The sequence below is a fragment of the Phoxinus phoxinus genome, assembly GCF_949152265.1.
Source record: "Phoxinus phoxinus genome assembly, chromosome: 15".
In the NCBI taxonomy this organism is placed as follows: Eukaryota; Metazoa; Chordata; class Actinopteri; order Cypriniformes; family Leuciscidae; genus Phoxinus; species Phoxinus phoxinus.
The window spans coordinates 25,201,281-25,212,672 of NC_136890.1; the positions used below are offsets into that span (position 1 = coordinate 25,201,281).

The 11,392-nt window shown below is 39.3% G+C and overlaps 1 protein-coding gene across 4 annotated transcripts; it reads right to left on the reverse strand.

Annotated features, from left to right (window-relative positions):
• Nucleotides 1-11: 11 nt before the first annotated feature.
• tab3 (TGF-beta activated kinase 1 (MAP3K7) binding protein 3) lies at nucleotides 12-10,827 on the reverse strand. 4 transcript variants are annotated; one of them, XM_079638039.1, is made up of 8 exons: nucleotides 10,245-10,523; nucleotides 9,975-10,057; nucleotides 8,781-8,949; nucleotides 6,544-7,693; nucleotides 3,389-3,549; nucleotides 2,883-2,976; nucleotides 2,673-2,744; nucleotides 153-1,440 (listed from the first exon to the last, which is right to left on the reverse strand). In XM_079638039.1, the coding sequence occupies exons 3-8, from the start codon at nucleotides 8,880-8,882 to the stop codon at nucleotides 1,313-1,315; spliced, it is 1,707 nt and encodes a 568-aa protein (XP_079494165.1). In that variant the 5' UTR covers nucleotides 8,883-8,949; nucleotides 9,975-10,057; nucleotides 10,245-10,523; the 3' UTR covers nucleotides 153-1,312. The 4 variants fall into 4 exon arrangements, with proteins under 4 accessions (XP_079494163.1, XP_079494162.1, XP_079494165.1 ...); XM_079638038.1 differs by having other exon boundaries at nucleotides 10,211-10,477; XM_079638037.1 differs by lacking the exons at nucleotides 9,975-10,057; nucleotides 10,245-10,523 and adding an exon at nucleotides 10,683-10,827 and having other exon boundaries at nucleotides 12-1,440.
• Between the last annotated feature and the right edge of the window lie 565 nt (nucleotides 10,828-11,392).

Here is an 11,392-nt window from a genome sequence, read left to right on the forward strand (position 1 = left end):
GTGAAAATTTGCCAAACAATTTTAAACGTGACCACACCTTTATCCATAGATGTGCATCAAAGCATAAACTCTGATGAAATGCTAACCAAGACTGATGTCATTTTAAACACAGATCATGTACATAGCATATAATGAATTATCATCAAGTGGTTACTTTGTGCACATCTGAAAACATATTTATTACACATAGCTCACCTTCAGTTTATAAGGGATCTGGTAAAAGATACTTTGCATTGTAGAAAACCTAGGTCTTGTGGTGTAACCAAGCCTTGCATATAGACTAGTTTTTGACTGGTATCTAAAGAGTGATTATTAGTCTTCTTTTGCATAAGTATCCATACAGGTAGTTAAAGGGTTATTTCTTAGCACTGTCAGTATGTTGTGCGCATGTTGATGTTTGAATGAGGGCGCATGTATCATTTGAGTGCGTGTTTGAGTGATTGCGTACTTTCTTTTGGGATTTTTCAGTCCAGAATGCAGTTGTGACATACTGTACTAATTTATATTCTAACCGAATAAACGGATAAAAAGAAAAATGTGGTATGTTCATGGTTTTACAGCCGAGATATCTCGACAGCAGCATATAGTAACATAGAATCAGATCCTTTATTAAGTACAGCAACTGGAGGCATTTGCACAAGAAATCAACATCTTAAACACAGAATACAGTGTGGCATAATATGCATAAAAGTACCAGGTATAGGTTCATATGCAGGTCTTGTAGTGTTCTTCATTCACGAGAAGAGCTCATAGTGAGCACATACAGTGTAAAGTCTAAATTAAAATTATTCAGCCCCTGTTTATCTCAATTCATTGAACATGTTGTGAGAGAAGCCCTGTGCACAGGATTGTTTGGGCTTTTTCATGTAAACTCAGCAGTCTTATTCTGCTTGGAATGGTAGCTTGGTAAACCACACCTCTGCAACATCTGGAAGCTCCGCCCTCTCTTAAACCACACCTTCTCGGTCCACTCCAGTGAGAATCAATCAATCAATCAATCCCTTTTGCTTGTCTCTGTTATGTCAAGTCACCCTACTTCCTCTTTTAAAGCAACATTCAGTAGAAAAAAGTAAATACAAGTGCAGGAAGCTCCTCAAGAGGTAACAGGGTGGGTCTGATTGGATAATATTTCACTAGAGTAGTTGTCTCTTTTCTGTGGGGTACGGCTCAGTTATTGCTGGGTGAAGCTGAGGGCACAAGGGACAGAAATCGTCAAATGATAGGCGGGACTTGAACGTTGCATGACGGAACAGAAGGTTAGCAGTAAGAGTGAGAGTCATGGCCTGTCGGGAAGGGTCGCGTTGAAGCCGGCTCAAGTGTTGCGCGGCATCTCGCACTGTTCACAGCGGTGCAACGCTGGGTGGTTAAGAAAAGTGCAGCTTTCACAGTTCCACTGAGCGCCCTCAAAATCCTCGTCCCTTTGCACGACCGGAGGCTTGACTAATCAGAGGAGACAAAACATTATGAAACAGCATACAAACACTTATTTATTGCTGCTGTGAGCTAAATTTAAGGGCTTGAGAAAGCATTCTAGCATTCTGCCACACCCACTGACAATTTGAGCCACTGGCCCTGCATAGCAACAAAAGAGTGATGAAAATAGAATGAGGGTGCAAGAAACACTATATCATAACAAGAAATGTAATAGCCTCCACTCCACTGGTGTAGTCAGAGGTCAGGACAAATCTGACAGGATATTCAGAGAGCAAAGGGCTAATTTTAGCTCAAGGGAGGTTAGTCTACTAATTCCATGAGATATTTTAGTAAAAAACATACCTAGAATATTAGGGATGTGCCCGAAGCCGAATACTATGTTCGGAAAGGAAATGACGTGTTCTACAGAGCCCCTGAAGTGGGGTTCCTCAAATCCACTGTCCCGACTGTCCTGCAGAGTTTAGCTAAAACCATGATCCAACTCACTTACCTGCAATTTTCTAGTAACTGCAGACCTTGACTAGATTGTTCATGTGTGTTTGATAAGGGTTGGAACTAAACTCTGCAGGGCAGTGGTCCTCCAGGACTGGATTTATGTAACCCTGCCCTAAAGGTGACATGGTGATGGGCAAAAAAATTGATTGGAGGAAAAAATATATTTCAATGCTTTTGCGTTCTTTCGCAATTAATTGGGTAATTACTAATTATATAGTATATCATTTAAAGCCATCAGAGAGCCACTATCAATATGCGGGGTATTGAAAACACTTTTGAATTTGCTATCACGTGTACTCTGTGTATAGGGAGCAGCGGTACAGACCACGCATTTTACAAGATAAGATATTTGTCAATGACGCTCAGAATCTCTTGTGGACCAAATCTTCCAACATCCTCCTATCAGTCATCTCTCCTTACCATCTTCACGTGATAAGTGAAAGATTCAGATTTAGGCTTCGGGCACAACCCTACAGGATATTTTCAAGCATAGCAAAGCAACAAAATTGGTTCAATTGGTTAATATTTAAAAGAATTCTGAGTCTGAAGATATAAGCATTTCAGAGTAGAAGACTCACTTTAAAAGTATTTTTCACTGTATGTTCTTGATACCAAATGCATTAACTAATACTAGCTAAATGAACCTTATTGTAAAGAATAACCACAAAAGGAAATAATGAAATGTTTAAAGATGCAACATCAAAAAAATAAATAAATTGATGCAGAATTGATTGAATTCCCACCTCTTGGAGGTACAACAGGGCCAGGTTGAATATTATCATAAAAGTTGTTCATGGTTCTCACGTCAAACTTGCCTAAAAAAAAAAGAAGAGAGATATGGACGAAGCAAATGGTTATCAGCGCAATTGAGTGCAATCACATGAAATAATGCAGTGCAAGTGTTCATTTCACATTGAATGTCATAAAGATGACTACATTCATGCTATTTTTACCTCTGGACTGCAGCAGGTCTGTCTCCTTCAAGGTGCAATCAATGTCAATCTGAAGCTGTCTGTTTTGTGACCGAATTCTGGTCATATCCTCGGGCTAGCAAACGCACACACAAAGTACATGAATTTTTCATATTAATCGCACACATAAAAGAAATGTATCGCTGTCACACTTTACTGAAGCCTATTAAACTCCAAAGAACGAGATGACGCTTGTACTGGGTGGGTACATTATGTAAAGCTGTTTAACCTATGAAAAAAATATTAATTCAGTCTGCGAAGCATGCAGAATGAGCCAGAACTGAATGAGCAGATGTGATTCATTTCCACCTCATCGTACGTTCTGCATGTAGATTCTAGGTATGCATGCTTTTATGCAAGGCTCATTTGGAGAATTTGATGAGGATTCATTCATCCTTTATTAGCGATGTAAAACAAGTGGGTGTGTTCGTTCAGCACCTCTTCAAAAAGCATTCACATGCTCTAAAAGCCTGTTTTTTGTCTCTTACCCGAGGGATCAGGCTAGTGCTGTTCACCCGTCTGAAGCGTCTCTGCAGGGCGTCAAATTCCTTTTCATTTACTTCCGCCTTCAACTGCTCCAGTTTCTGCCGCTCCAGCTTGAGTTCTTTCATCAGACGCTCCATCCGAGCACGCTGGTGCAAGAGCAGCGCTAAGGAGGAGACAAACAGCATTAGACAAGGGTGCAAGACTGAACAACACTTCCCCACATACACTCAACCCTGATGCACATGATAAACAGATGCAAAAACAGCTTATTCTGGACAGAAACTGACCACTTTTACAGGAAAGAGTTCTCAATGACTGAGAACTTTCAGAGATTTGATGTTACAAACCTTACAATCCCTCTAATATCCAGTAGTTAGTTCATCCTTTAGAAACTATATATATTTTATTTTATACAGCAGTTTTAACATTATTTTGTTTCTTAGCATAGTTAAAGGGGTCATGAACTGAATTTTTCATTAAATTTTGTGTTCTATGAGGTCCACTTACGATGTTATCAAGATATAAAAAAAAAATTTTTGATTCTTATTTATATTCTATTTTGTATCCTGTTTTTGACCCTCTCTTTCAAACGCTATGTTTTGATAGTTGTGCCGCATTCAAGACTTGGAAGTAAATGCCCACTGCTATGATTGGGCAATTGTTCGAAAATATCATGTTACAACATTTGCCAACAATGTGAAACATTTGTGTGTATTACACACATGCTTTATAAGTCTTGGTTGTGGCAAGTAAAATTCTTGAAGTTCCCACAGATATAATTGACAAAATATCAATTATTATTTATGGTGTTTCGTGTAAAGGGAATTATAACTGACTGAATGCACCATTGTTTGTCGCACTGTCGTTCTTACAGCTATTCATCGTTCATCCTTTGATAAAGTGAAAACGTATGCATTGTCATTTGCAGTGTTGCGTTTTAAATAAAATGAAACATGTTGTAATGTCTTACATATGACAAAACAGAAGAAGCTTTAATTCAGGATTACAGCGAATGGCTTTGAACAAAACAATAACAAAAGCAACGTACTCTACGTGCTATCGTCCAACGCATTAACCCCATAAATGCCGAAGCAAAGGAAAGAACAGCCAATCACAACTATTAGTTTGATTGCGCCGCTACAGTATAAATACTTAGTACATATCAAATGATCTGTAACAGACAAAGCAATAGTGACACATGGTAAAAACATTGTTACTCACACAGTGTGTTGCGACATTGCAGTTGGATATAGTCGTCACTGCATCATCTTTTATTTTCAGTCTCTCTGAAAAGCCTGTGCCGAATGGTGTCTTGTTTAAAAACGAATCCGAGGTAAAATGAAGCAAACAAACGAACAGTGTCTTACTGACTTGATTTGAAACTTCGTTAAATTTTTTATTTATCCATGCTTACTGTTAGGATCACAAGGAAGGCAATACCAAGATGCATGTTGTCACCAAGTACAACGTGTTTCTGGATCAACATTCCCATCAACCAATCAGATTTGAGGGAAGTTTACAGTTTATATCAAGTTCAAGCCAACAACCAGGGTTAGGTGTTTCTACATCAGTGTTATTCACCGATCACTTCCCTCTGATTTTAGGGATAAGTTAAGGGTAGGGATAGGGACAGGAATGTTCCAGGAACAAAATATGTTGATCCAGGAACATGTCTTACTAAGATCACGGTGACCATGCAAAGACTGTTTATCCACAATGTGTTAATCCTCAGAGGCTTCTCTATAATTTTATTGCTGGAGTGAGTGATCCTGTTTTTGCGTCTCTCTCGTATTTACTACTACATGATAGTGGGGCTAAAGAGGCAATGATGTAGGCGTTGATTTTCTTCTCTTTTGTCGCACTATGACGTAATATGACGAAATCCGAAACGAGCAATTTTGCGATCTTGGATTCTATAAAAACTGTTTTTGTACTAAGAGGAAGGTTTGAGTTCTGAAACTTACAGGATATTTTGAATAGTTCAATGACCTCATTTGTCAAAAAAGATAAAGGAAAATTTGATTTCTCAATTCATGACCCCTTTAAAATGTGTTCCTTGACTCCTTGAAAGAGCCAGCCATAAATACTCCACCCTAAATAAAGGAAAAAAATAATTTAATTATTTTATATTTATATTCACATATATACATACACACACATATATACATGCACTACCATTTAAAAGTTTGGGGATAGTAAGATTTTGTAATGTTTTTGAAAGAAATCTCTTATGCTCACCAAGGCTGCATTTGATTGATCAAAAATACAAAAAACAGTAGTAGTAGAATAGCTTTTTTAATGGCATGTCAGCATCTGAGGCTATCTTCGTGGCAAAAACAGTTTCAAAAATACAATAGAAATAAAAACCAAACAAAACAGCTGTTAGTATTATACAAGATGTTTTACATTAACATTTGATAAAAATTCTAAAACCTTTTCTAGTAAAATCTCACTAAACAAGTCCTTAAGTGAGCTTATTACATACATTTTTTTTTTGTTTAGTTTCATTAAAAGTGGGACAGTCCAATAAAATAAGTTAAATGGAAAGAGGGGTCTTGCAAAAATGAATGAGTCAATCTTGTATGACCATGTGACATCTAGTGAAAGTGAACACCACTTGAGAAGGAGATTAAAAGTCTGCTGGGGATTTTGGGATGGATTTCATGCAATTTGTTGTTTGTATACATTTCCCATTCTTCTTACCACTTGTTAAATATATAATGATTGTCAGTAGGTCTAAGGTCTGAATGAGGAATTTCAGATTTTACGAAAGAACAGTAATATTATGAACTATTATTACAATTTAAAATAACAATTTTCTGTTTTAATATTTTTAAAGTGTAATTTATTCCTGTGAATTCCAGTGTTACATGACCCTTCCAGAAATTATTTTGATATTCTGATTTGGTGCTCAAGAACAATTTCTTCTTATAAATGTTGAAAACAGTAGTTCTGCTTAATATATTTGTGGATACTGTGACAGTTTTTTTCAGAATTCTTTGAACAGAAAGTTCAAAAGAACAACATTTATTTGAAATGGAGACTTTTGTAAGATTATAAATGTCTTTACTGTCACTTTTTATCAATTGAATGCATCCTTGCTGAATAAAAGTATTAATTTGTATTTTTAAAATCGTAATAACATTTATATCCATACCTTGAGTATATGCATAGTCATCCGAACCGGAGCTTGATCGTCTAGGCATGCGGTTGATCTGGCTTGAGATGTTCCCTGGCAGCGCAGAAATGGGCAGGATCGGAGGAGGGGCTCCATGGCGCTCGCCCTGGTCCACTATGTTGAGGAGGGATTCGGTCTCAACTGGTGGAGAGCTTGATGAACGCTGTACTTGTCCAGGAGACACTTTGATCTTGATGAAGGCAGAGGTGGCAGGCTGAGGAGAGGATGCGGGCCGGGGCCTTGCCACACCCTGGTGGACATACATTCCTTGATGAATAGAGGCTGCAGTCATATTGATGGCCCGGGATGGGGAGCTCGGGGAAGGGCTGGTGGCCATATAGAGCGTTCCCTGTGGAGCATGTACAGGGGAGTTGCTCCGTGGCCGTTGTCCCTCCAGTGTGATCTCTATCTGGTTCTTCATAGGGCCTTTGGAGGATAAAAAAGGCCTGTGGGAAACAGGCGCCGGCTGCTGGTAGGACAGCCCAGGGAGGGTGGGGGGACTAATGGGAAGAAACACCTGGGGCTGCTGCTGGACCTGATGTTGGGGAGAGCTGTATGGGGACTGGTACGTCGGAGTAGCATAAGGAGACGGCTGGTACATGGAAGTCCCGGATGTGGACCAGGGAGTAGGCTGAGGACTTTGAGAAGGTGAGGGACGCATGTACACAGTGTTCCCACTGTTACAATAGACACCAGGGGGGATTTGCAGTGCTTGTGGGGCAGAGGGGATGTTCTGGGAGAGGGTAACCGTTATGGGAGTCATGTAACGTGGGACGGGGTGGTATGTGGGAGACATGCCCTGGATGCTGGGCGGAGGGGTGGGGATGCGCCCTTGATCATTAATGTAGAAGGGGTTGAAGACGGGTGATGGCGCCATGGTGGCGGGTGCAGAGAGGGGCTCAGGGAAACCACTTCGAGGATGCTCGATGTGCCCGTCGCTGGAACTGTGGACCAAAGCGCGGCCGCCTGCATTGTTTTTAGCTCCCTCGGGAGCAGGGTAACCCACACTAATACGCAGCATGTGGTTCCGGTTTAAGTGCAAATCGTCTGGACTGTGGTACTCCTCATACAGGTATCTATTACTCTCCTGAGCCAGCAGATGGCAGCAGATGTCCAGGTTGTTGTTGTTCTGAAGAGGAAATGGAAGACGGTGAGGTAAACATTCTTGCACCTGACACCACTTTGACACAGTCAGTTAATGGCATTCAGCCATAATGACACAGCAACAATTAATACTGATAAATCTTTATGCTCATTGCACATAATTCGTTTTAGGTGTACATACATTACCGTTCAAAATTTTGGGGTCAGTAAGATTTTTTTTTTAATTCAGCAAGGACACGTTAAATTTAAACAGTAAAGACATTTATAAATAATGGTACAAAAGATAATATTTTCTGACATTTTCTATAGTTTTTGAATATTTTCAAAATGCTGTTCTTTTGAAAAAAGGTATCACAGTTTCATCACAGTATCACAAGAAAATGTTTCTTGAGCACCAAATCAGCATATTAGAATGATTTATGAAGACTAGAGTAATGGCTGCTGAAAATTCAGCTTTGCCATAAGGAATAAATTCCATTTTGAAATATATTAAAATTGTTAATTTAATATTATGGGAATATAATTACAAATTACTGTTTTTACTGTATTATTTTAAAACATTCAAACAATAAATGTTGTGTTGCACTTAAGTTGTGTTCAGATTAATACTAGTTATAGCTTGAAAAATATATGAATGAACATCACAGGGTGATGATACTTCCATATCATGTAATCGACCAATCAGTGATTCAACCATCCCAATACAAGATATCAATAAAACAGCTTGTTGCAAGGTCACCTGACTTGACATTTACCTCAGGAAAGCCATTTGGTGTCTATAGCTTGTTAGTTAGCAAGAAAGAAAACTAGAGAATATCACTAAAATCTAAATATATTTCAGTGTTGTTATTGTTAACTAAAACTAGAAATTAAAAACGAAAAATTGCTTTAGATAAACTGAAATTAAAAATAATGCCTTGGCAGCTAATTGAAATAAGTTGAAGTTCAAAAATTTACAAAATCTGAAATAAAAATAAAGCTAAATAGAAATATTTTTTAAAACCTAATAAAAATGACAAAAGCAGAAAGCACATAACACAATTCCTGAACCGCCGTCAACTCCAAGACAATTCAATTTCCATTCCGTTTATATTGTGGCAGCCGGTTCTCACCTGAAGAAGGCACTGAGACACGACCTTCTCTGGAATCTCTGGGAAGCGCTGCTTGAGGTCCTGCAGTATGTGATAGTCCAACTGAGGCCCTCCCTGCGCCATCCTGAGCCCAAAGAGAGAGTCACTGAGTCCGCAGCCAGGAGCGCAGCACCTGCTCTCCTCTCATCCCCTGACAACACACATGAATAACATCACATCAGAGCCACAGATCAAGTTTGACCACTCACAAGCACTGCCAACAAACTACCTTGGGGTGTTTGAAACAAAGAGAAATCATCACTCACTTTCATAGCATGGGGGAAAAAATGCATTATACATTCTGCCTAACATCTCTTTTCATGTTCCACTGAATAAAGCAAGTCCGACAGGTTTTGGAACAATGTGTGCATTTTTATTTTAGGGTGAACTATAGGTTCAATAAACTGTTCCATTTATACCTGTAAGGTCGCTTGTGCACCAGACGGCCTCAGACTCTCGGCTGCCGCAGTGTGAACATGTCGCTCAACTGGACATAGCTTTTATACCGATACCGACACGTTAAAACTCATATTTATCAGAACAAAATACGCTTATTTGGTACATCGCAGGTGAATCAGACGTAGCCTAAATGCAAAGCTAAAAGGCTTATGAAGCTACTCTTGTGTGTCGCGGCGTATAATAATGGCTTGTGTTGTGTTTAGCGATCTCACCAACGACAACGACCTGAAATCTGAGACATGAACAGAGGTTCACATGTAACGTTACAACCCTCTTCCGCTCGACCTCATCCATCCATCCATCCATCCACACACACACACACGACAGGTGTTACTAACTGCCATAGGCATAATTGCAGCACTGTTAACACCTTATTAAAATGAACATGAGCTAATTTAAATGAGGTGCAAAACTGAAATTAGTCCCAAATAGAAACACTAAGTACATAAACAATATATTTGAATGCAACAGCATTTAAGTCACCAGTAAATATAAAATAGAACACCAATATTTAAGATTATATTAAAGACAACAACTTCATGAAGAACTGAAACCGACAAGAGAACTCATGAACAGCATAACACGAGCCAAGCGCAGGTTGATTTCAGCACTGCCTCCTGCTAGCCGAGCCGTCTAAGCATCCACCATTAAACCACAATCTGTCACCAAAAGTAACTATTATTACAGTCAAGCAGTGACAGTTCTGCCGGGTATTACCTGTGTCTGGCGCCTCTTGATCGCGGTGAAATTACGACAAGCCACTGCCAAATCCGTTTAAGTGCTAACGTTACAACTCAACGCTATTTTTGCATGACGACAAAGATAGAAAGCTTCAATTAATGGGATAAACTCAGACAACAGCGTCTCATTATAAAACAAAAGTTTCCGCATTATTCTTCCACATATAACGTTATGCATATTACGATTTACATAATCTTTTCACTTGCACGTACTTATAACAGGGATATGAAAGAGAAAGGAAAAAACCTGGTTGCTCATTAACCGTTAGCTTTAGCATAGCCGCTAGCCGTCCGGTATTTAGCCGCAGGGAAAAAACGGAAACGCAGCGCGCGCCGCTCCCGCGTGCTCATCTGACTGACGTTTAATTAATTCTGCGCGCGATACCTGCCAAAAGCTTGCTGACATCGTAAAAACCCAAGCAGGAAATGATACGAACACTTGCTGTCAGTTTCGGTGCAGTACAAACGACGGCTGGCTGCTCACCGTTCTGATAACAGTAACGTTATATGTGCGACAACATACCGTGCGCCGGAGCCTTACGGCCATTGACCATCCAAGCAAGGCTTTTCACATGGGGTGTGTCACAGGACAGCAGAAGTTAGAGGAAACGACAACGATTCACCGGGTTTCTACAGGGAACTCGGCGGTTAGCACAGTCGCAACAAAATTGTCGTCTTCACTTACGCCTATTTCTCTTCCTCTGTCGTTCCGGTTGGAGGTTTCTCATGTAACGATATATGGCACATCCATGCCCTCTGTCGGGCTGGGGTAAGAGAAAAGATACATCACAACATCACTTGAAGGTTCATGAAGATGAATCTGTGGAAACTTACAACATTATTGTGTAGCTACTCTTTAACTATGCAAAGCCCGACAAATGAAATGAAAAAATAAATAAATCATATATATATATATAACGTTATATATATATATATTTATATGTGTGTGTGTGTATGTGTGTTTTAATGGAACAGTTTATTCAACCTTTAGACAAAATATTAACAAAAATCAAAACAATAATAATAAACAAAAAATATTGCATATGTGTTTTTGTTGAGCAGCGGCAGCCTATAATATTTCATAGGCCTTACATCAGGATTTTTGAGGAGGTAAAAACCCTCAGAATTTTATCAGAGGCCCAACCTGGGCAAAAATGCAGTTTGGTGCAATTGCTGATATTTATACGACTGATAGGATACAATTCTCAGTGAGGTCTTTAGTGGATTATTTACATAAAATGCATATAAATATCACTTGTCACTTTGTCTCCCATATGTCCTATACATGAGAGTTATTTATATGTTTTATGATCAAAGCGTTGTATATTTTTTTGGGGGGGAGAGGGGGGAGGAGGGGGGGGGGAGACGACGACATATAATGCAATGCAACACAAC

Bases quoted from the DNA above. Each gene is read 5' to 3' on its own strand.
- tab3 (XM_079638037.1), bottom strand. From the start codon at position 8,882: ATGGCGCAGGGAGGGCCTCAGTTGGACTATCACATACTGCAGGACCTC. The intron at 2,977-3,388 runs GTAAGAGACAAA...TGCGTTTGCTAG, and splicing joins GCACTAGCCTGATCCCTCGG to CCCGAGGATATGACCAGAAT. The intron at 2,745-2,882 runs GTAAAAATAGCA...TTTTTTTTTTAG, and splicing joins AGACCTGCTGCAGTCCAGAG to GCAAGTTTGACGTGAGAACC.